This window comes from Chelonia mydas, chromosome 5 (assembly GCF_015237465.2).
Source record: "Chelonia mydas isolate rCheMyd1 chromosome 5, rCheMyd1.pri.v2, whole genome shotgun sequence".
NCBI classification, from domain to species: domain Eukaryota; kingdom Metazoa; phylum Chordata; order Testudines; family Cheloniidae; genus Chelonia; species Chelonia mydas.
This window is the reverse complement of record NC_051245.2, coordinates 63,010,635-63,036,453: the sequence shown is the minus strand read 5'-3', so window position 1 is coordinate 63,036,453 and position 25,819 is coordinate 63,010,635. Positions and strand designations below refer to the sequence as shown.

General features: G+C 40.1%; 1 protein-coding gene and 1 long non-coding RNA gene across 4 annotated transcripts in view; one reads left to right on the top strand and one right to left on the bottom strand.

Annotated features, from left to right (window-relative positions):
• The window catches only part of ST8SIA4 (ST8 alpha-N-acetyl-neuraminide alpha-2,8-sialyltransferase 4), an 84,594-nt gene extending 59,304 nt beyond the window's left edge, over window positions 1-25,290 (top strand). For both annotated transcript variants that reach the window (XM_007070054.4, XM_037903305.2), the window contains one exon: window positions 20,379-25,290. In XM_007070054.4, the coding sequence (XP_007070116.2) occupies window positions 20,379-20,661 (283 nt within the window). In that variant the 3' untranslated portion in view covers window positions 20,662-25,290. The remainder of the gene's footprint in view (window positions 1-20,378) is intronic.
• Window positions 11,152-16,482, bottom strand: LOC119566749. Of its 2 annotated transcripts, none has more exons than XR_005226026.2 (3): window positions 15,805-16,482; window positions 13,124-14,015; window positions 11,152-12,243 (listed from the first exon to the last, which is right to left on the bottom strand). It is a non-coding gene; the product is annotated as an uncharacterized LOC119566749 (long non-coding RNA). The 2 variants fall into 2 exon arrangements; XR_005226025.2 differs by having other exon boundaries at window positions 13,402-14,015; window positions 15,805-16,476.
• Window positions 25,291-25,819: the final 529 nt, after the last annotated feature.

Here is a 25,819-nt window from a genome sequence, read left to right as displayed (position 1 = left end):
GCCGCACTGACCACTGCTCAGGCGGCCCCAGGCAGCTGGTCCCAGGTGCTGCCCAGAGCAGCAGTCCAGGAGCAGCAGGAGGGCCCCTGGCTCCTGCCCCTCTCCCGGAGCAGCAGTGGCAGCGTGGCCCTGGGCTGTTTCCCCTTCCCTCCCCCTCCCTCCCCCCCTGCTTCCCCTGAGCAACAGCATTGACAGGGCCTTGGGCCACCCCACCCCAGCAGTGACGGGGCTCAGAGCACCCACCTCCCAGAGCAGCAATGTCCACAGGAGTGCACCCCCGATCCTCACACCCAACACTTTGGATTTAGTTAGGTATATTTTTAGTAAAAGTCAAGGATGGATCAGGGGTTGTGACTTTTTGTTTATTTCCCATGACCTGTCCATGAGTTTTACTAAAAATACCCGTGCCTTATCGTAGCCTTAAACATGGCTCTTCTGATTGACTAATAAAAATACACTGACAACTGGGATGTAGAACTGCAAAATCCATAGTTTTATAACTGATTAATATGTCCTGGTTTAGTATATTTATCAAATCTAATTGTCTGTAATGAATATTTTATATATAATAATCTCTAAAAAGGAGACCTTAAATTGTCTTGATTTAAAGAAAAAGTGGTCATATTTCCAGCTGTATGATTGTAGTTGTTCTAATAAACAAGACCAAATAATAATAAGATTGTGTTTCACCATATGTATCTGGAACAGGCCATTTATTTTAAACTTCATGATGTGTAGTTTTGAACTTCACATCAGATCTAAAAAGTGAAGGCTGTTAACAACATCCTTAATGTATTGAATATCATGCAGTGTATTTTAATTTTTTACATTTTTCCTTTTCATCTTAGTGTTGACAGTGTGTCCAAAAGGGAGATGTATTGGGATATTTTCTATAGGGAAAACACATTCCTTGGGTATTGGCATAAGAGCAATTATCTGTGTTATTAGGAAAGACTAGAGCTAATGGTGGAAGGTAGAATCAGTGCAAGTGGTTAATTATACAACTCCAATGGTATGCGTTTGCAATTTAAAAAGAACAAAACATAGATAAAAGGTAATTTGTGATAATGTTTGCATAAATAGTAAGATTCCCAAGTGTGGGTTGGGGTTTTTTTGCATTTTATTTTTTTTTTTAATGCATGTTTTAAAAATTACAACTGAAGTATACTGTTTATTGCAAAGCACTTAGGGATCATGAGCTAATCAGACTTCTGCACTGGCAGAATATTCGTAACACTATAATTTTGCAGTTCGATTACATCATGCTGTTTTCCTAACTACTCTTACTGCTGGGTTATCATCTCTCGTCTGCCAAAAGGTGTCTCTTTGTTTTTCACTAGGGGAGTACAGATCTTCATTCTATGTGACTTTTCCACAGTGAGTGGTGTATGGTTATGTAGTCTTGTCCATTCAGACCAAATATTGTCTTGTTACAAATCATGTGATATCCTTGTCCTATTGTGTTTCACACCTCCCTCTCTTGCAAATAGAGATCCGCAGGAAAAGTCAGAACAATGGCCCCTGTGCAACAGAGCACTTAAGTCATGATTAACTTTAAGCATGTACTTGCATCCTATTGATTTCAGGGAGATTTGATACTTGCTGAAAGTTGAGCACCAGTGCTTTTTTGAACCAGGACCTGATTTAACTACAACATAATTTGTGTGACCATCATTTAAAGGCCACCCCTCTTGCAACAAACAGACCATTTTATCTCATATAAATCAATCTTTTAATAGGTTCAGATGAATATTTCAAAGAAACATTCATATGATGGCACAGGACACACTAAAACTTATGGGCCAGACTCTTGCCCTGGCTGTCTCTCTTATGAAAGCTCAAGCCCCCATAAAACTGCCTTGTAGAGATTGCTGGAGATTCCTCCTGCGGGGGGGTGGAAGGTGTGTAGAGCCTGTGTCAGGAGGAGGTAAGAAGGTGGGATGGGTGTCTAAGGCTTGTTTACACTGGCAGTTAACAGCGCTGAAACTTTCTTGCTCCGGGGTGTGAAAAAACACCCCCCTGAGCACAGCAAGTTGCAGCACCGTAAAGCACCAGTGTAAACAGTACCTCAGCGCTGGGAGCCACACTCACAGCGCTGGGAGCTATGCCCCTTATTGAGGTGGGTTTTTTAGGCACATTAAAGTGCTGCCAGTGTAAACTAGCTCTTACTCTGCATGATCCCTGTGTGGGACAGCACTCCCTGAGGTACTGTTGCAGCCAGCACAATTAAGACTAACCCTTAATCTGCTGTAAATTATGTTAGGTGTTGTTTCTTGTTTAAGAAATGTAGTACACAATAACTATGAATTACTAGGCTATGTCTGGTTTTAGAGTAGCAGCCCTGTTAGTCTGTATCCGCAAAAAGAAAAGGAGGACTTGTGGCACCTTAGAGACTAACCAATTTATTTGAGCATAAGCTTTCGTGAGCTACAGCCCACTTCATCGGATGCATTCAGTGGAAAATACAGTGGGGAGATTTATATACACAGAGAACATGAAACAATGGGTGTTACCATACACACTGTAAGGAGAGTGATCAGGTAAGGTGAGCTATTACCAGTATGAGAGCCGGGGGGGGGGGGACCTTTTGTAGTGATAATCAAGGTGGGCCATTTCCAGCAGTTGACAAGAATGTCTGAGGAACAGCAGGGGGTTGGGGGGGCAGGAATAAACATGGGGAAATAGTTTTAATTTGTGTAATGCCCCCCCCCGGCTCTCCTGCTGGTAATAGCTCACCTTACCTGATCACTCTCCTTACAGTGTGTATGGTAACACCCATTGTTTCATGTTCTCTGTGTATATAAATCTCCCCACTGTATTTTCCACTGAATGCATCTGATGAAGTGAGCTGTAGCTCACGAAAGCTTATGCTCAGATAAATTGATTAGTCTCTAAGGTGCCACAAGTCCTCCTCTTTTTTAGGCTATTGTCTGCAGTCCAACTGAAGGGGTAACATGCAGCTTGTGTAGTCATATGTGCTTTAAATCTATCTAGATTGCTAAAAACTGGGCTTCAGTGCGGGTTAGCAATGCCACTATGTACCCAGAGCAGCGGGGTGGGTTTGGACAGTCTTGTACACAACTGTAGTCTTTCATGCAATAAATGTTTGCTTGTCATTCATGAATACGTTTCTATCATTTTGCTGTTACAGATAGCTGGTATTACTGTACTTTAGAATGTATCCTTTGTCCACTACTTCCTTTTTTACTCTTTCACTCACTCTTTTGCATGTTTCTTTCCATATTTGTGTGTATGTGTGTTTACACACCGCATAACTTTTGCCATTCTTGACAAAATGAGGACCTATATCTGAATAAATGGAGAATTGTACTTGCCTGGTAATTTCAAACATTGCTATGGATAACTAACTAACCTCAATAAATTAGTTTCTGGGTAGAACATGTTATCTATTTATCTGTCTGTGTGTAGATCTCTCTAGTTTCTTGCTTTTAGCCTGTTAACTTCAATAGACTAGAACCTCTTTATATTGTATTTAGTTAGGTTTTTTTGTTTTATTTTTAAGTTTTGGGAGCTTTTTATGCAGGATTACCAACCTAATAATGAAGGCAAAGTATGAAATATAATTTTTTAAAGTTCGAAATAAAACAAATATTGCAATGATTAGCTACTATAGTCAATCAATAATAGTTTGACTAATTCCTCTACTCATATTACTTTTGTTTCCAAGTCATGGCTATTATATTCATCTTTTCACAAGCATGTTTTGATGTCTGTCTCATTATCTCTTTGCTGTTCTCCCTTTTCCTCAGTCTTGTGCTGTTTTAATTCTCGTACAACTATGCTTACAGAAGGAAAATGAAATATTTAAAATATATCTAACAGAAAAATCTAGGAATGCTGACACTTACTTGTGTGAGTAGTTCCGCTGACGCCAATGGGACTACCTAGCATGAAAAATGATTACTCAATGGAGTATGTTTTCGTGGGACCAGGCCCATTGTATCTCCTAATTTTAATCATAACACTACTGTTGCTGCCAAAGAGATTGGCTTTATGCTTGTGCTGTCAGCATGCTTAACTGCTCTGACCTTGTGCTGAATTGGCGCTTCAGTGGACTAAGGGCTGTAGTGGTTCACTAGCCTTTAACCTCTGGAGATTTTTATTAACAGCTGACTTAGCTCACCAGTGAAAATGAGTTTAGAGGTTTCGATACAGTCTCCAGTGTATGTTTAACCACATCAAAAGGAACTGTACAATTCAGCATCATTTAATGTCTGTAATCTGAGGAAACAAGGGCCTAGAACAGCAGAGATGTGTCCTAATTGAGGTGCATTGGCAGAGCTTCATGAGCAGTGTAGCACAGCTCCTTGTTCACATTATGCTATTGCCCGAGCTATTCGTTGGTCACTTTTATGAGCATCAGCATTAACCCGCATCTCCAGGAAGTATTGCTACCTTCTACTTGTGATTTACAGGAGGCGGCTTTTGTTATGTTGTGTTAGTTACATAGTGCCATAAGAGTATGTGATGTGTAGAGTGCAGTTGCCTTCAGACTAACCAAACTTCTTGAAGGTTCCGCATTTGTTAAAAATGACATTTTTGCCAGTTGATCAAGTTGCTTCAAATTCTGGAATCTTTCACTAATTTTGAATTAAGATTTGGATAATCGTTAATTTGATGTGACCTGATGTGATCAGACTGAAGAAAGCTCCTAGCTCCCTCATATCCCCATCCTCATCTACTCACACACATACATTTTATTAGCCCTTTTTGACTGTTTGGCTGTTTTACTTTGCAGAGCTGTTTCTCTGCCTTAAAGAATTCCAAATATTTTCTTTCCTGGCTTTTTGTTAATAAATGTTTTTTAATCGAGTGTGATCTTAGGCCCTGATCCTGTAAACTCACACATGCTTAACTTAGCCTCTGTGGTATCCCTAGCCTCTGTTTGCCAGAAGCTGGGAATGGGTGACAGAGGATGCATCACTTGATTACCTGTTCTGTTCATTCCCTCTGCGGCACCTGGCACTGGCCACTGTCAGAAGTCAGAATACTGGGCTAGATGAACCTTTGGTCTCACCCACTATTGCTGTTCTTATGTTTGCTACCACTGGACTACTCACAGGAGCATATTTGAAAAGGTTTGCAGTATCAGGGTACTTACAAATATTGGTAGAGTAAGAAAACACTAACGCTGATAAGTTTCAACCAGTGTTAATGCACGTTTTGTTCACTATGTGTAGGTACAGTCCATGTTAATCAAAAATAGATTCAGCTAATTTCTGTGCTTTAAAAGAGCAAACTTGCATTCTCTGAATAATCAGTGTTTACAAAAATATTTTGCAGAAAAACTCTTTCAGGACTGTGCATGCATGTGTGTGAAGAGAATTGAGACCAAAAAATAATTAAATGGGGAACCTTTTGTAATTTCACAGTAACAACTTACCACTTTTAGGAACAAAAATATGAACTGATGACTTTCTTTGGACAGTTGTTTGAAGCCAAAACCTGAGGCAATGCCCAAAGCAATTAAAATACAGTTTTTGAAATGCACAGATAAAGAAACTTGTGAGGAAGATAATAATCAAGCACTACCAGGTTTATATGTACTTCACTGTACCCGTTAAGTGTGTGAACAAATGGTTGTGGAATGAATAAAAAGGACATGTGAGCAACATGGGCCTACAACTTACAATTTGGTATGTGCACATCTGAACTTCATCACTGATGGGAAATGCCATTTCTTTGGAGAAACTAGTGAGGTGGGCACTTTCTTCAGAACAGAGTGACATTGCATTCAGGAATAGCGTTCACATTCACTGCCAGTGCTTACGTCGGTGGATGACATTCGCCCGCCGACATAGCTTCTGCTTCTTGCCGAGGTGAAGTAATTCTGCCGACAAGGGAGCTCTCTCCTGTTGGCATAGTGCATCTTCACCAGACGCGCTACGGCTGCGTTGGTGCAGCTTCGTTGATGTAGCACTGTAGTGTAGACTTGCCCTGAGAGCCAGACAGGACACAGGCCGAATCCACAAAGGGACTTAAGTATAGCAGTGCCTAACTTTTAGGTGTCTGGCCACCCAGTGGAATCTACAAACCCTGAATTAGGTGCTCAGGTGAGATAGACAGGGGAACATCTGGTTTCACCTAGTTTGAGGATCCCACGTGGCCCCTATACTGAGAGATTGTGTGCATGCCCAGAGCCAAAAACATAGGTGCCTAGGGGACATCTACAGCAGAAATTTAGGCAACATTGGATTTTAGGCAACTCTGAGGGCTAGGTCACAGTTTAATGGGGATTGTGAGGGTCTCAATGGCGCCTACTTTTTGGATTTTAGGCACCAAAATCCTTTTGTGACTCTGGGCTCAGTTGCTTCCTAGCTATTTTGTAATCTAGGAAATATTCTCCTTTAAGCAACTGTAATGAGCCTTTCAGCTTCTAACCATATATCTAATTGTTGTTCTGCTGATATAAAATTGCATAATAATATGAGTTCCTGAATTGGTTAATTATTGTTATCTTTAAGGACATGCAAGTTTTTAGAGGCTGGTTATGTTGGTAGACTAAGAAACAGGTATGTAAAACGAATCCAATATATAAAATGAATCTCCAATTTCACCCTGGAAGTAAAAGATCTTAATCCGAATAAATGCCCATTATGAAAATTAAAATAAGAACACAAAACCAGAAATTAATTTTGATTAACCGTATACATCCTATCTAAATGGTACATTGAAAATGAAAGGTGAGATGAACAATCGAGAAATCTGTGAGAGAGCAATGAACTCCATCATATTAAAGCTTTTCATTTTGATAAAAGCAACAAAATTGACAAAACATTTAGGTGGAAAAGACATAACAATGTTATCAGAAATCCTGTCTAGCCAAGGCACAATAGTATAATCTTGCTGAAATAAGTGAAGAATTTGTAGAGTATATTTGAGTCCTATATAGTTTAGAAAGGGGAGATTATCCGCCTATCATAGAATCATAGAATATCAGGGTTGGAAGGGACCTCAGGAGGTCATCTAGTCCAACCCCCTGCTCAAAGCAGGACCGATCCCCAATTAAATCATCCCAGCCAGGGCTTTGTCAAGCCTGACCTTAAAAACTTCTAAGGAAGGAGATTCCACCACCTCCCTAGGTAATGTATTCCAGTGTTTCACCACCCTCCTAGTGAAAAAGTTTTTCCTAATATCCAACCTAAATCTCCCCCACTGCAACTTGAGACCATTACTCCTTGTTCTGTCATCTACTACCACTGAGAACAGTCCAGAGCCATCCTCTTTGGAACCCCCTTTCAGGTAGTTGAAAGCAGCTTTCAAATCCCTCCTCATTCTTCTCTTCTAGTAGACTAAACATCCCCAGTTCCCTCAGCCTCTCCTCATAAGTCATGTGTTCCAGTCCCCTAATCATTTTTGTTGCCCTCCGCTGGACTATTTCCAATTTTTCCACATCCTTCTTGTAGTGTGGGGCCCAAAACTGGACACAGTACTCCAGATGAGGCCTCACCAATGTCGAATAGAGGGGAACGATCATGTCCCTCGATCTGCTGGCAATGCCCGTACTTACACATCCCAAAATGCTATTGGCCTTCTTGGCAACAAGGGCACACTGTTGACTCATATCCAGCTTCTCGTCCACTGTAACCCCTAGGTCCTTTTCTGCAGAACTGCTGCCGAGCCATTCGGTCCCTAGTCTGTAGCGGTGCAGTGGATTCTTCCGTCCTAAGTGCAGGACTCTGCACTTGTCCTTGTTGAACCTCATCAGATTTCTTTTGGCCCAATCCTCCAATTTGTCTAGGTCCCTCTGTATCCTATCCCTTCCCTCCAGCGTATCTACCTCTCCTCCCAGTTTAGTGTCATCTGCAAACTTGCTGAGGGTGCAATCCACACCATTCTCCAGATCATTTATGAAGATATTGAACAAAACCGGCCCCAGGACCGACCCTTGGGGCACTCCACTTGATACCGGCTGCCAACTAGACATGGAGCCATTGATCACTATCCATTGAGCCCAACAAACTAGCCAGCTTTCTAGCCACCTTATCGTCCATTCATCCAGCCCATGCTTCTTTAACTTGCTGGCAAGAATACTGTGGGAGACAGTGTCAAAAGCTTTGCTAAAGTCAAGGAACACCACGTCCACTGCTTTCTCTTCATCCACAGAACCAGTTCTCGTCATAGAAGGCAATTAGATAAGTCAGGCATGACTTGCCCTTGGTGAATCCATGCTGACTGTTCCTGATCACTTTCCTCTCCTCTAAGTGCTTCAAAATTGATTCCTTGAGGACCTGCTCCATGATTTTTCCAGGGACTGAGGTGAGGCTGACTGGCCTGTAGTTCCCAGGATCATCCTCCTTCCCTTTTTTAAAGATGGGCACTACATTAGCCTTTTTCCAGTCGTCCAGGACTTCCCCCAATCACCATGAGTTTTCAAAGATAATGGCCAATGGCTCTGCAATCACATCCACCAACTCCTTTAGCACTCTCGGATGCAACGCATCTGGCCCCATGGACTTGTGCACGTCCAGCTTTTCTAAATAGTCCCGAACCACTTCTTTCTCCACAGAGGGCTGGTCACCTCCTCCCCATGCTGTGCTGCCCAGTGCAGTAGTCTGGGAGCTGACCTTGATCGTGAAGACAGAAGCAAAAAAAGCATTGAGTACATTAGCTTTTTCCACATCCTCTTGTCACTAGGTTGCCTCCCTCATTCAGTAAGGGACCCACACTTTCTTTGACTTTCTTCTTGTTGCTAACATACCTGAAAAAACCCTTCTTGTTACTCTTAACATCTCTTGCTAGCTGCAACTCCAGGTGTGATTTGGCCTTCCTGATTTCACTCCTGCATGCCCGAGCAATAGTTTTATACTCATCCCTGGTCATTTGTCCAATCTTCCCCTTCTTGTAAGCTTCTTTTTTGTATTTAAGATCAGCAAGGATTTCACTGTTAAGCCAAGCCGGTCGCCTGCCATATTTACTTTTCTTTCTACACATCGGGATGGTTTGTCCCTGTAACCTCAATAAGGATTCTTTAAAATACAGCCAGCTCTCCTGGACTCCTTTCCCCCTCATGTTATTCTCCCAGGGGATCTTGCCCATCAGTTCCCTGAGGGAATCAAAGTCTGCTTTTCTGAAGTCCAGGGCCCGTATTCTGCTGCTCTCCTTTCTTCCCTGTGTCAGGATCCTGAACTCGACCATCTCATGGTCACTGCCTCCCAGGTTCCCATCCACTTTTGCTTCCCCTACTAATTCTTCCCGGTTTGTGAGCAGCAGGTCAAGAAGAGCTCTGCCCCTACTTGGTTCCTCCAGCACTTGCACCTATGTTCTTTATACTGGTGCACACCATTATTAGAATGCCTCCAAAATCTCATTCGACCAGTGGTCTGCTTTCCCTGCCTCCTGAAGCAGTAGAAGCTATTTTTTTTTAATGTATTTACTTTCTCTCTACTTACCTGTCTCCTGCTTCTTTCTCTCTCTCTCCCTTTTTGCCTTCACTGCTTTTTCTTTCTTTTCCTTTTCTGCTGTTCAAAATAGCAGCTGGGGAGTGATAGTTGGAAGTAAATTTAACACTTTGTTCTGAGGACAGAGAGATTTGTGGTCCTTCATTTCTGGTGCTGAGTTTCAAAGCCTTGGCCTTGTTTCCAAATAAGACTTTTCACCTACTCTCAGGAACTCCATCTTTAAGCTTGGCTGCTTCATAGTTCCTGAGGAATGTTGAGGGAAATCTTTGTCTTGGAAAGCATCTGCGGTGCATTGGGCCAATTCCATAGAGGACCTTGAAGTTCAGCACAAAGATGTTGAATGCTGTCTTTAGCTAACAAATTTGGGCCTGCTCCTGATCCCATTGCCATCAATAGTAAAACTCTCATTGACTCCATATTGATGATTTTGAGCATTTTGACTGCATTTATTTGACAGCTTCTTAAAAATACCTTCATGTTTCCCTTTTAATTGTATTCACTGTGGCACAAGCTCTGTTACTAGCACTCCATAGTTACAGAGGAACAACCAGCATACATTATTTAACTATTCCTGAAAAATACATGTTATAGCACAATTTTTTTTTAAAAGTATCTATTTAAGAGTCTGTATCTTAATAGTCATAACTACCCCCATAGCTTGCTATCCTTTTAATGTTTTTATCCAGGAGAAAACAGTTTTGCAGCTTTTTATATGTTGTTAGATTGTTTAACTAAATTCTTCTGAACATCTGGTTAGGTGGTTTTGTGATTTATCACTGGAGTTTTTAGGTTTGGTAGATTGTGGTCTAGTTTAAATGTTCACTTCCGGTATGAGGCATAACTGTTAATCATATGAATAGTTGCATGTAAGTCAGTAGAACAACTTCCATGAGGGAGGATTGTTTGCATGAGGAGGGAGGATTGCTTGCATGAGGAGGGGCTGCAGGCTGAGCCTTTATCAAGTCAGCAATCTGTGTTGTTTTTTACAATGTGTGCTGAGTGTATTTAGGTCTTTTCTGAGTTAAATAACCCTAAACTGAAATAGTTTAATGCATTAATGTTGATAATTATTAAGCAGACATTCTAAGCATATTAGGATTTTGCTCCCAGATTGCCTGCCTTTGGGTAGTTCTTAAAAACATTAGTAACCAGAAAAGTTAGCTTGGAAGTTTGAGGATAGAAGTATTGCTCCTACACCAAAAGCACAGCATGACAATTACATAACTTTTTAAGAGAATCATGATTTCTTATTTTGCTATGTTTATCATTTCGGAGGCTGAGTCAGTACTCTTTCTGCAGAAGCATATGGAATAGATTTCTTATTAGTATTATGCATGGCTTGCAGTTGTAAATATTACAAAAGAAAAACATATAGAGGCTCCTTGGAATAATATGTCTAAGTTCATGTTGAATATTTCACCTGTACATGAAAAGTAATATAGGATGGTATTTTGCCATTACATTTATGTAGTGTAACACCTGTGTGTTTGATCTTCTAAGAGAGATCAGTACATTAATTTTTCTTAAATTCATCTAAAACTTGTTCAGCAGTGAGGTCCAAATTGAACTAATTACTGTATCATGGGTCAGCTTGTCCATGTGGGATCTTGTCTTCTGAGCTTCTAACAGTCAATTTTAATAATTCATACTCAGTTGGCACTTCAGCAGCCATTAGGGATATCAGTCTATTCTGGTTGTGTTTTATTCAGGGATATATATGCTTATATTGTGATTTTTATTTATTTATGTTTTATTTTTATTTTATTTGGTTATCTAAAATTAGCCATTTGGAAAACTTCACAAACAGATTATTTTTTAAGAATCATTGATACACCTACTCTTCTTCAGTGGGATTTTTTAATGTTAGTTTTGATTTAAACCCTACTTGAATATACACACAGTAAATTCTTGTGTGGGAGCAAGACAGTGTACCTGAATGAGTAAATGAAAATTTTAGGCTTACAAATTTTTTTTTAAAAATCTTCTCTTTGATGTTTTAGATAGTGCACAGTTTTAGCTCCTCTACACATTCCTGAAAACATAGAGCTAAATTCTGTTCCCCATTAAACCATAAATTCTGCAGATCTAAATATAGACAGAATTTGCCCGAGAACGTTCAGAACCACTTTAAAAGGGAAAAAGTGTTTTCAGGTGTTTCGTTTAACATAGACAGATAAAGACAATGAGCCAGCTGCAGCTGAAATAAACCAAGTGCAGGCAGAGGTAGGTACAAAGGTTGTTTAAAGATCACATTTGCAGTTTCCCAACCCTGATGCTGCTCTGCACAGGGTCATCTTGAAGGCAGTTCTAACATATGCCAGGTTATAAAGGCAAGTTAAACGCAAAATACAGCGAAGGGTTGGTGTGGTTCAGCTGCATGGTAGTCGGGCCCCCTGTCTTTTTGCCATGCCTACTTTTCCACAGTACACTGATTGCAGGGAGGGGTATGTGACATAGGTGCCCGTACATCACATCTATGTTACTGGAGTATCATCCTTGTAGTAAGGTGGTCTTCTCTAGATGATTGGCTAAATTTGCTCTCGACCCAGTTTATGCCCCTGGAGTGCTGTAAAGCAGCTACACTGTATCAGAGAATTAGGCCATTATTTTTAAGGTTGTACAAATTGAGCTTTAATATATTGTTAGATGTTTTGTCAAGTCACTAAAACTAACATTTGAAATATTTAAAGTTCTCCATAGTGGTGATTAAGATGAATACACAGTCTTCTTAGCACTTTCATGCTTATTCATAACAAGATATAGTGCCTCCTGCAACTTGATTGTCTTTACTGCTTCAATCACTGATTTTTTCCCCTTCATTCTGCAGAAGAACAAAAACATTATTATCAAAGGCCATGCTAATGGTCTTTTCATTCACCGTCTGCTTTATAAGCAGGAACCTAAATGTGCTTGAAAATATTTAGCAGAAACCACTTAGGACCAAGCTGGTCAAAGAAGGAGGAAAGAGGGCAGTAGCATTGACTGCGCTCATTATTAAAGAGAGACTGACAGTTTGAGCAAGTGCATCTCCCTTTATTAAAGTGCATTATTACTTTTGATAAAAACACTTTTGTCTTGTATCCTAACTGCTTAAGAATGCTGTACAGCAGTGGTTCCCAAACTTGTTCCGCCGCTTGTGCAGGGAAAACCCCTGCCGGGCCGGGCCGGTTTGTTTACCTGCCACGTCCGCAGGTTCCGCCAATCGCGGCTCCCAGTGGCTGCGGTTTGCTGCTCCAGGCCAATGGGAACTGCTGGAAGCGGTGTGAGCCGAGGGACGTACTGGCCGCCACTTCCAGCAGCTCCCATTGGCCTGAAGCAGCAAACCGCGGCCACTGGGAGCCGCGATCGGCGAACGACACAGCAGGTAAACATTAAGCTTGTGAAGTAATAATCCTTAATGCTAAACACTGAAAATGTAAACAGGTCTCATTTACATAAATATTTTTGTTGTGTTCTTTCTGATACATAAATAATTTACCTCACAAACCTTTTTAAATCTTAATATTACAAAATGCAAGGCTTTAATGGCTAAGTCAGCTTTCTATGTAGATTACACTCTGTATACTGATCTCTGTTTAATGCCATTAACCAAACAGTATTTTGCTAATGACTTCTGTTTTAAGATGACTAATCAGGATATTTAAATTGGCAAATTGCTACTATATACATCCATTGTAAGCAAATATACAAACACTTGCTACCATTGCTTTTTGAGAGGTAGTAGGGAGTTTGGATGGAAGTAGTTGACTTTTTCACTGCCTGTTGCAACTTTAGGCTGAGAATGGGAAAATTCAGTATCCTGTCATCAGGCCTATGCCTGATCCATGCTTCCTAGGGCTCCAAGAGTCAATATTTGATTTGGATGACTTTCTCCAAGATCATACTTCTCTGATCATACTTCTCAATGAGAGTAGCTGAAGTACGCTGTTAACAAGAGAATTCACAATCTGTAATAGTTCAATGGAATGTGATTTAGCACCTGGTATGTTGGACGAAAGGTGGGATTTCTCTGTTTCTTCAATAGCCAGGACATAAGCTTGTATTCCTTGTACTGGGGGCATGTCGATATCTGTTTGTTTGTGGTCACTGATGCACTGTCTTCCTTTTGCCCTTTTTTTTTTTTTTTTTTGTCAGAGATAATCAGAAAACCATAGAAACCCTTGGGAACTTTGGGGAAGGAGCAAAATTTTCAATGCCAGAATGTCAGCCCTTGTGGTTAATGATGACACTAACACTGAATGGTCATAATGACCTACTTGGTCATCTGTTTTATAGCCTTTTGATGAGTTGAAGTACTATGCAAGGATGTTTTAGAATTTGAATCCAGGAACTTCTGTCTTGCCAGGAGACTTGGGAGGATTCTGATCTTAGTCTGAAGGAGACAATAGTCTGTTCAGGACTGGTGGTGTTTCTTGTTTTTGCTATATCCACAGCCAGTTTGAAAAGCAGGTCTAGGATGTCGATCACCGTGAATGTAAGTCCAGAGATAACCTGTGGACAAACTAAAGATGCCCGCTGCATTTTCCAGATCCTGAGTAGAGCTGTCTTTTCCTTTGCTGCTTACAGGGAACTAATACATCTCGAACCATACTCCTAAAAATAAATAAAAAGAGGCTGTCATTATAGCTTAGATTTAACTTAATGTGTTCACAGACAGGAAGGGAAAGGTGCAAAATGGTTATTGGTCAAACAATTACTTGCAACCTTAAGGAATTTCCAAAAATTAAACCTTAATTGATCTCATAGTGGGGCAGTTATTCTAGTCATTAACAATTTTAGTCATATAATCCAAGACTAAATGACAGAGGCCAGGTAGACGAAAAGGTCTATTTTAAAATCAATTCAAACAGTGATTGGGATCTTGGCTTTGCAGAGGTGAGCTGTGTTCATTCCTGATTAATTACAAATCTGATTTCTAAAGAAGGTGTTAAGCTTCAAACTGCTTAAATGCCTCTAACCATTTTATTCATTTCACATCTTGTGTCCTTTGGATCTTTATTTGAGTTGATCTCAAGCTGCAAACTTCAGCTACAGATTTAAACCAACCCCATATTTTGAGTGTGAAGTTTAGTTTGGGCCCATGTCTCATTTGTATGAGTGGGTGAACAATTACATTTTTCTCAGAAAGATTTGGATAAGAGTTTTGACAGGTAGAAGAAAAGTTTCCTTGCAGGTTTTTAATTCCTACTGTAAACTCTACTCGTGATAGATTTTGGCATGCTGGGGGTGTTTTTCATCGTAGCTGTAATAGAATATTCATCTCTGTCTCTTGGAAATAACTTGTACTAATTCCTTGTGCCAAAATACGGAATTTTCTGTATGTTGCAGTTTTATTTCTTGAACACTTAACTCTCCCAGTCTTTCTAGAGTCGCCAGGCATCCAGTTTTTGACCAGAACACCTGGTCAAAAAGGGACCCTGGCAGCTCCGATCACCCCCTCCCAAACCCCTACCCCTGCCCGGAGCCCCCTGCTGCATGCTGAACCCCTCATTTCTGGGCCCATCCCACAGCCTGCACCCCCAGCTAGAGTCCTCACCCCCTCCTGCACCCCAACCACCTGCCCCAGCCCAGTGAAAGTGAATGAGGGTGGGGAAGAGCAAGCGATGGAGAGAGAGGGTCTGGAGTGAATGGAGGGTGGAGCCTCAGAAAAGGGGTGGGGTAGGGACAGGTCCTCATGGAATCATTGAATCATAGATTTTAAGGTCAGAAGGGACCATTATGATAGTCTGACCTCCTGCACAACGCAGGCCACAGAATCTCACCCACCAATTCCTGTAACAAACCCCTAACGTATGTCTGAGCTACTGAAGTCCTCAAATCGTGGTTTAAAGACTTCAAGGTGCAGAGAATCCTCCAGCAAGTGACCCGTGCCCCACGCTGCAGAAGAAGGCGAAAACCCCCATGGCCTCTGCCAATCTGCCCTGGAGGAAAATTCCTTCCCGACCCCAGATATGGCGATCAGCTATACCCTGAGCATGTGGGAAGACTCATAGAAGGAACGGGGCAATGTTCGGTTTTGTGCAATTAGAAAGCTGTTAACCCTAGTTCTTACATGAGTAAGGGTAAAAGGAGGCCATGTAAGGTTCCCAACAACAAAACAATGGAAGCACCTGGTTGGGCTTCTGAGGGAAAGGCAGCAGTATAGTAAGTAGCTTGACTCTGCAACCTCCTGCATATGGTGAGCCTGCCCCACCAATTCTGCATAGCCCTGCAACACCTGTTTCGGCTGAAACTATATCCCTGGGTTTTAGCTTCAGCCTATGTTGAGCAGGTATCTGTGTCTCTTGCCTGAAGTTCTTGAACTGGCTATTGCTCAGTCTGAAGTTGTTTTCAGCTCAGGGAGCCTAGCATTTGTTAAAACAAAACACGACAAAAATCTTACCAGTTGTAAAATGCTGGATTAGTTTCTCTGCTGAAAGCAGACAGCAGAGGGAACATCTCAGAGGTCTCTCCTGCCTAAAAATGCAGGTTGATGAAAACATTCAGAAAATCCATAGTAGTATTGTGCAATTATCATAACTTCATACCATATTTGCTTTTTTAATTTGCTTTCATTCATAGGTCTTTTAGACGAAACAGATTCCTGAGTCTTTCTCTGCTGTCTTTAAACTGTCAATGGCTCAGCCTGGAGCTGCTTTCAGCTCACAGAATCTGTCAGCTTTTTAAAACTGTGTGAGTGCAACAGGAATGATTCGGGGAGGAGGGGGGAAGGTTCTTTTTCTTCTTAAACAAAGGTCAGGTTTTTTTTCTGAGCTGAAAGAACCACTGTCCAAGCCACAGCCACTTCAGAGACTCAGACTGCAAGACACGAACTGAAACTGAAAAGGTCAATTTTAACAGAATGGATATTTTTAGGATTTTGGGGCTTCTGATGCTTTTAAGACACTTCTGATATTAAAGGCTAAATTTTGCTACTCTTACTCATGTCTGTAAACACATGTATTCACACGAGGTCCCAATGTTGCTCTAAATGAATATAATTTGTGTCTTAAAAAAACCCCAACCACATGACCATAAGTATGCACTCCAAACCAGCATTTCTCAAATGCGGCCACCAGGGGCTTTTCATGCAGTCACGAAAAGCTCTTGGGTGGTGATGGGGGAGGAGGGGCAATTATCGGCCTCCCGCCCTCCCCCCGGTTGCTCCTGCATGCACTGCCCTGCACCACCTGTGGAGGGCAGTGCATAGAGCACAATTCTGACTCCTGGTCCCACGGGCTCCAACCCCAGACTTCAGCTGCGCAGCCCCCAGTTCTGACCACACATTAAGTGCGCTGACCCCTGGCTCCGGCCATGCAGGCTCAACCCAATCGCCCTGGGCCCCCACTACCTTCCCTTGCCCTGCATTCACCGCCCCTGGCCCCGCTGCCACTTCCTGTGCCCCCCAGGCTTAATTTGTCCTGGGGCTTGCTGAGAAAAGAGATATTAACAAACATACAAGTATCACTTTTCACAGCAGACTTAGTAGCTAGCTCAGAGGCTGTGATAAGTGATACTAACAAACATGCAAGTATCACTTATCACAGCCACCCAGCTAGCTAGTAAGTCTGCTGTGAAAAGTGATACTTGTATGTTTGTTAATATCTCTTTTCTCAGCAAGCCCCAGGACAAATTAAGCCTGGGGGGCACAGGAAGTGGCAGCGGGGCCAGGGGCGGTGAATGCAGGGCAAGGGAAGGTAGTGGGGGCCCAGGGCGATTGGGTTGAGCCTGCATGGCCGGAGCCAGGGGTCAGCGCACTTAATGTGTGGTCAGAACTGGGGGCTGTGCAGCTGAAGTCTGGGGTTGGAGCCCGTGGGACCAGGAGTCAGAATACTAACAAACATGCAAGTATCACTTATCACAGCCTCCCAGCTAGCTAGTAAGTCTGCTGTGAAAAGTGATATCAACGAACATACAAATATCACTTTTCACGGCATTATTTTTACTGTTGAGTCTGCAAAAAAAAAAAAAAAACTACATAAATAAATTACAATGATTTGAATGTGTATATGAGCATATTTATTTGCTTTTCCTAAAGTAAGTGTTTTAGGGAAAAGTATCAGCACGGCCACCAGCAAGAGCTGGTGGCCACACTCTGAGGCCACCAAAAAATTTGTTGTGAGAACCCCTGTTCCAAACAGTGATAATACTTAACATTTACAGAGCTTTACCTCTTCAAAGTGCTCAACAAACCTTAACTAAGTGTTTGAGCAAGCATGAGGCCAGTCCTTACCAAACCGCTAATATGCCAAACCTAATTTAATTAGTGTGGCCATATTTTTCAGAACTAGGTGCCTGAAGATAGGGAGATGGTGAAGATTTTCAGTTAGATGCCTAACTCCCATTGATTTTCCATGCAGTTTAGGCACCCAACTTCCATTTGTGTCTTTGAAAACTCCCCCTGGTTCCTAAATTCATATTTAGGTACCGGTATCTATGTAAAAGTGACCTCATTTTCAGTGGAGCGAACAAACATAATCCCATTAACTTCAGTGGAATTTATGGATATTCAGCACAAAAATCAGACCACTTTTGTTTGTTTCAATTAATAATAATAATAATAAAATTTAGCTCTTTTTTAGCACTTTTCATCCAGAGATCTCCATATGTTTTGCAAAGGAGGGTAAATGTCATTATCCCATTTTTACAGATGGGGAAACTTTTAAGTATATATATATATATATGAGCAAGACAAAATGTAACTCTTGGCCTGCAGTTATGAAAGCTGTACATTACTGTTATGTTTTGCTCTTCATATTCACTTGTTTTTTAGGCACGAATGATATGTGAAATAACCTCTGTGCTTGACAGAGGTTCAGTGTGAGGCCAGTCTGCTTGGGTAGTAGAATGGCAAGCTAGTTTGGAAGTAAAGGTTTATCACTAGAGAACAACATGCTGTCTTCATTGTTCAATGGACGGAGCAGGTTATCTGCAATTTCTTTCAGCACCTGCTTGCCTTGAGAGCTTGTTAGAATTTGGAACTCAAACTCATGTGCCTGGCCTCTCTTTAACCTGGTGTTAATATAAAAATTAATATATCTTAGAAGAAAATAAGTTGAACTAATGAGTCATTGTCAATGTAGCTGTAGCTCTATCTTAATGTTATGTGGATTAGTTCCATTGGCCCTAACAAAAGTGTTTCCTTTTTCATAAACTTGTGAAATGCTAGCACATCCATCTCTTAAAAACAGATTTTGGCAAACCTGAATAGAACCAAGAAAACAAAATTCTGTCAAAACATAGTTCAACTCAGTGCTTCCTTCCAGAATACAGTTCCCTAGGTTTATTCAAAATGTACCAGAAAACAGATGTGAATGGTCTTCCAACGGATTGTCATCAGTCAGGATTTCTTTTTGGCACGCAAGAAAAAAGCCTAAATTTAGCAGATTCTTCACATCCTTGTGTTTCTTTCTCTGTCTGTCATTCTTTGCATCATCTTTTTCAGTTGAGAGTCTCTAAGTCATTGCCAACATATGCTTAAAAAAACCTGAGAAACCTGTGATTAATGGAATCCAGAAAAAACCTGCTAAGATGTATGTTTGTCATTGTTGTGTCTGGAAGGAGAGCTTGCTGCAAACCAAAGAAACAGTGTAACTACAACACTGCACAGTATTTTAGATTAGCAGATTAGATACATCTCCTCTTGGTAGGTAGCGCCTTGATTTCGCACAGAGATTTGTCTATCAAGTCAACAAAAGCATGTTCAGATTTATGGGGGTTTTGTTAGTAAGTATAAAGATATCAATCAAGGATAGAGCTAGTTCATTTTAATGGTGAGTTTCTAAAAAAGTTGCAATCCTTGTGATGGGGAAAAGGAATCGTCTCAAATTTGTAGTAAACATGCAAACAAGTTAAAGGGTCAGATTACTTTAATAAAAATGGCCTTTATTTTTCAATGAAACAATTAGATTTTACAAAAATAAAATTTTGCCTTCATGCGTTTTGTTACGGGAAGCTAAAGGTCATTACACAAAAGTGTTTATAACTGCGTCTGCTTTTGCACAGCAATTAATTTGCATATTTGTGTGTATTAAATTGACTAATTAGATATTTATTTATTAAACTGGATTGTTCTATGTGGCCAGTTTTGCCTATGCAGTTACCTGATAATTAGAACAACTACATGCATATTTTTGAATAATAGTCTAAAAGACTTTGTCCCAAAGAGTTCAACTTATTTCACAGTCAAAATGAACTATTTAGACATTTTTTTGGCACAGATTCTTCCTCCTATCTTAGTGTTTAACTATAGCAAATGATTCTGATTAGTAGGTGCTAATCTTGAATTAGTGGCTCCCAATTTTTTCCATACTGTGACCCCATCTCACAACAGAAGAAAACTTAAGACTCTGTCCCATTAAGAAAGAGGGTGTAATTGTTACCCTTTGGACCTGTTAACAATGCCCCGGAGGGTGGCAGTCCCCATCACCTAGGTAACTGGTATTCTAGGTGTTTCCTTCATCTAACATCTACAAAATAATGTAAAAACAGTGTCTTTTCAAGATGGATGAAATCTCCTTTTATAGCTTTTGGAGCTAGCAGTTCCAGAACTCAAGTGGTTACTTCATTTTCTCTTGGAATTCCTAACTCCTAGTATACAATTGAGCCAATGTAAAGCTTCAGTTCAGGAGCAATAACATGTGTTGGTCAAGGCTTCAACCTCCTCCTCCAAAAAGAGAGTTCACCCCTGTAAAAACTTGTGAACTCCTTTCTCACACAAGTGAGCAGTTACCTGCACAGGTCATACTACTGAAAATTAATGGAACTACTTTTGCAAGTAACTGCTCACCATCTTGCCCTAAAGAAGAAGAAAACCAGCTAATCTGTATATATCCATTCCAAGGAAATCAATGAAGCCCATAAAAAACATGCATGAAAGAAAAATAATGTATATAATGAAGATAAACTAAACACGTTGTGTTTACATGGAGTTATATGTATGTTTCATGACTTGTCTTTTTCTTGTTTGCTTTGTAGTTACTGGCTGACAAACAAGGTCCACATCAAACGACCCAGCACCGGTCTCCTCATGTACACACTCACTACCAGATTTTGTGATGAAATTCACCTGTATGGGTTCTGGCCGTTTCCAAAGGATTTATATGGAAAACCAGTCAAATATCATTACTACGATGATCTAAAATATCGATACTTTTCTAATGCCAGCCCTCATAGGATGCCATTAGAGTTTAAAACTTTACATATGTTACATAACCAAGGAGCACTGAAATTAACAACAGGGAAATGTGTACAGCAATAAAGCACATGTAAAGTACAATATAAAGTACAGAATAGTCACTTCATCATAAAGATGTTGTGAAGGCAATGGGATCCAACAGAGGATATATTTCAATACCCACTAAGCCATTGGGAAAAGGAAGCTTACCTGAAGTCCATGACCAGCTGATATTATACCTGTAAAGTGCTATAAAACTAAGATAACTTGACTTCAAGGGTTCAAGTAAGTGCCACTTTCACTAAGAACAAAGCTTGAATGTAAAATCAGTAGTGTTTACAAGATCCAATGATGCATTCATCGTCAAAGAGGAAGCAAATATCCATTTAATGCTGACTTGCCACCACAAAGTTGAGCAGCTTATAGAAGAAATACCCAGAAGATGGACTCTATCCTTGGGGAAATAAAACAGCCTTTGGCATCAGAAATCATGGTGGAATTAGTGGAGAAAGTGATGTCCATAAGATTAAATAGATCAAGTAAATGCCTTCAGTCAGGGGACTGTCTGACCTTGTATTATAACCTCATTGTTTTTGTTGGTGTTTTTTCTGATTGCTGTTTTTTTTTTTTTATTTGGGTATTGGAATCCTTAAAGGATTTTATGAGGATGATAGGAACAATTAAAAATAAAATCTTCGAAGAGTTGTATTTGAAGAAATAAGTTCTTATTGGGGGGGAAATCAAATACTTAAATATTTATGTTGTATCCTGCTGTTGCACAACTCTAAACCTCCAGATTGCTTTTTTAACTGAAATTGTCAGTGCCAGCTAAACAGAACCACTATGAGATTGGTAATTTTGAGCCATTCTTAAGGAAAACGTTCTGTTACTTGCCAACTGGGAGGACGTACTTAATAAGAAGGTGCCCTTACATTTGGTACCAAAGATTACACTGATTTTTTTTTTGTATACATGGATAAAACGTACATTTAGTACTGTGTTGCTGTGCTGCTGAAGGAAAAATGTTTCTGGGTATTGTTGTTCACTGGAATATATGTTCCCTATTCTGTTTGAATGAAGAGCCTCAAACAAATTCCCTAAGCTGACTTTGCCTCAAGTGATTTGTTCTTCATAAATATCCAAATTGTTTTTATTCCATGCACTTATTTTCATTGGAGCAAAATTGATATTTTCAATTTTTTAATTATTGTAATAAAAACATTATGGCATAGTCAATGGGAGGTTTTAATTCTTTGGAATCTGTTTGTTTTCTTTTAACCAAGATGACAAAGAATTAATGTAGCAAAATTTTGCTACATGTAATATCCCTGCCATATTGGAATGGGTAAAAAACTGTATGGAAAATAAAGCATAAATTGAACAAAGTCCTTTTTAAATCTAAATTTCTCATAGTGATGGACAATATACCTGTCTTGTATTAGTCCAACATGCTGATAAGTAACTGAAAATAGCACATTGCTGTATTATTCCCATATCAGTTCTTTTCTTCCAAACCTCATTCATTCATTTTATTACTCAGAACAACTGCTCTTGTCCTGTACTTGTGCTTGTCCAAGAAAGAGATTTAGAAGTGGTAGAAGGAGTATCTTCAGGATCTAGTACAGAAGAGTCTGAAGTACCATTTCTTAGTCTGTTCATATGACAGACTTGGGTAATTAGAGTGATTGAATGCACTGGAGTTAAACAAAATCAGAATACTTCCTTTTTAGAATGTGTATGTCAGGAAACTTAACACCAGACACATGAGCAAGGATGCACCTATTTAAAAGGGGGAAGAGCTAGTTTAAAGAACTTTACTCACACCTTGGTAGAGGAATGACTGTAGGCAAGTGAAGACCCCTCGCTCCCAACTTCTGGTCTTGGACATGATGGTTCTAGTGGAATGAGCTCCGTATCATATTTTCACTCTGATTGCCCCCTAATGATAGTGGAGTCTGAAGCCTGATTATGTCTCCAGTCACGTCAGGCTCCAGAACTAGCACTTAAGAAAGTTCTAGGAGCGTATCTTTGCCCTTTTGACTAATTCCTCCTTCCTCCCTCTGCATCTATACAACACATGGTGGGTTTTAGCTGTAAAGGACAAATCTTGTTCCTGATTCGTGGGTCCAGAATTCATTATGCATGGCAGGGGAAAGTCTATGATCATGCAAGTCCACTAACCAGACTCCCTTCAGAGGAGGCCACAGAACTTATTACTGCAGCCAACAGATGGAGGTTTGAAGGCACAGCTGTCCATCTCATAAACATAGTCAACATTTCCCCCTCGCGCTCCACCAAGCTCTCCTGCACAACACTTGTTTGCTTTGGCTTTGTTCTGGGGTCCAAGATTTGGCCTTACATGATCATGGATTAATACCTTTTTTTGTTTTATTCCAGAAATCGTAGGGGAATCACTTAGAGCTACTTGGCAGCACTGAATGGAACATATTTAAATTGGGTTTGAAAAACTGCAAAATTGTGTAGGGTAAATATTAAAGGGTTGCATTTTAAAACAAATATGGGTGATACCTTATTAACAGTAAATATGCATGGAGGTCGTCTTGTTCCACCCATTATTTTTTATAGAATGATTGACTGTCCACTGAGAGATTTACTGATACCCAGCTCAGAGTAGTGCCTTGTTAGCTTATTCACCTACCTTTATTACTACATACTTCATGGTCTGTGAATTTGGTCTCTGTGTTGAGATGGCAGAGTCTACAGTCAAAAAAGGGCTTCCTCATGGATTAAAACTGTTTTTTTCTGCCCCATCTCAGGGAACTTTTTAATACTCCGATATGAGTTCAATCAAGATAGAAAAAGCTCAAAGTAGATGGACGCGCTTTATTTCCCATTGCACAAAAAAAGAAAAATAAATGGCTTTTTTAATAGACTTAGGGAAACCAGTGAGACCTAGAAATAGAATGGTAGATGAGATTTTTCTGTTCAGATTTAAAATTCCATAGATGAAGATTGGGGGAAGTAGGCAGAATATGAATGAGTATTTAAAAGATATGCATGAGTCTGTTTTGAAGTGTTCATATTTATTTCTGTTGATGAAACTGACCCCAGTGCAAAAATTACAAACAAACCCAGTAGCTCAATGTAATGTAGGGAGGTTCTTTGGTAAACTGAAGAGGGTGATTTCCAGTCCTGTGGCCATTACTGCAACCACCTTCTCCATGGTCCTGTATCTCCCTTTATGGAGGTCAATATCCAGTAAATCTTCTCCACATCAGCAGATCCACGGATGCCAGCCCATCCCTGGCCTGCCATGCCCTGCTCCTAAATACTGCTGCGTGGGGATTTCAGAGCTGGTCTCCATAATGTACACGGCTGCCCCTGGACCTCCATTCAAGTTCCCCAAATCCTCCACTCCTTTAACAGTGAAATCACACTGTTTCCACTATGTGACCCTCTTTTTCCTGTGGAGGTCAGTGAAGGATTGGCCTCATAGAACCTATATGGAGGTTAAAATAGGGCATAGGACCTATGCAGGGGAGTGGATTTCACTGTGTGGTTCTTCAACTCACAGTACAACAGTCTAGCTCAAATCTGCATGGCAGCTTTGGATGACTTCCGTTGTTTTCATTTCCCCGTACTGCTTACAGAACTGCTAGTATAAACATCCATTGTAATAATTAGTGCCCAACACTTATCGCTGACTTATGTTAACTAGATAAAATAAAATGGACAAGTAGCCCGCTTGCTATAATGATACCTGATTTGGTGGGGATATGAAACGGGGCATCAGATTAAGCTGATTATGAATGAGGAATGGTCTCAAATGACTGACGTCTTCCTACACAAGATGTAGCAATCACCAGTAATGATTCTTGCAAATATGTTTGTTTAAAAAAGAATAATAATTGAAAGCAAAATTCTGGAAACAGTCTGTTATGTTGCCTGAATCTTGAGGCAGATCTACAGTGAGGCAAAGTTAGCAGAGGAATTTGTTTTCATTCAGACACATTTGTTGTAAATGATTTATAAACTAGTATTTTCACATTTCTTTGGCAGGGACCCTCTCTCCTTTGGTTTAATGGAGAATAATAGATAATATATTTTCTTGTTAAGTTTGCAGCTTTGGGACAGTTCTCCCTCTCCCACCCCCCACGTCTAACATCTACTGAATGTTTCAAACCTTGAAGGGGTTTGGGCAATTTGACTTGTTTTGCAAACCGAACCACAATTAATAAATCCCACCCTGAAATAAACATCTCATTAAAAATAAAATCAACACACTCGTGAGGATGACGATTTGTTTGAATTGACTGCAATTTGCAGATAAATACCTGTGGGCTCAATACATTTTTTTTCTTTTAGGGTCTGATCCTGTGAAGTGCTGAGTACTCGTTACTCTCTTTGAGTTCACTGAGAGTTGAAGTGCTCAAAACAAATAGGCGCCTAGCCTCTTGCAGGATTTAAGCTTTATATTGCACATTAAGTTTTATTGTTTTTAAGATATGTTGCTTTGTGTAGGGAAAAGCACAATTGTTCTAAATGTGTATATAATAAAGGAAGAGAGTTTATGGAGTAGAGCATTTCTGCACAGTACCTTTGCTACTGAGCATTCACAATACCATTTGTGTAGTTTAAAGTGTTAAGATGTATTCTGTCAGGCTTGTCCTCTAATATTATTTTGTGTACAGCATTTGGGTATTACTGTTTTATTATTTGTATAACTGTAAAATAAATTAAACTTTTTTTTCATTTTTTCTGTTACTTTCTTATACTGTGTTACTATGTACTACAATCAGCCTTGAGTTTTATTTTCACAGGTTTTCAAATTAGTCTTAATATGTTTCAATACTTTTAAAATATATCATATGTCAGGATTTAAGGGTTAGAGAAACTAATCAAACATGGCCAGATTTAATATTTACAGACACTTTAGAATGTAACAGGGATGAAATCCATAGGGTTATGTAGGAATTAATGGAGTTCTATAAAAGTTACTGTAAAAACCCATAGAGTTAATAGCAAATGTTATCATTTGCCATTGACTTGTAAGTTATACTATAGAATCAAATAGAGAATGGTATGGAATTGTATAGATTTTTTAAAAAAAAAAATTATAAAAAATACTGTTCTGTAATAAATTTGATCATCTGTTTCCATAATGGTAGATTCAGCTTGCACACACTCCTGAAGCCTGGGCATATTTGAAAAAGTCATGAAAGTCAATATTTTGCAGAGCTCCACTGTTTTCCACTGCATAGAAGTCAGACATCCTATTTTA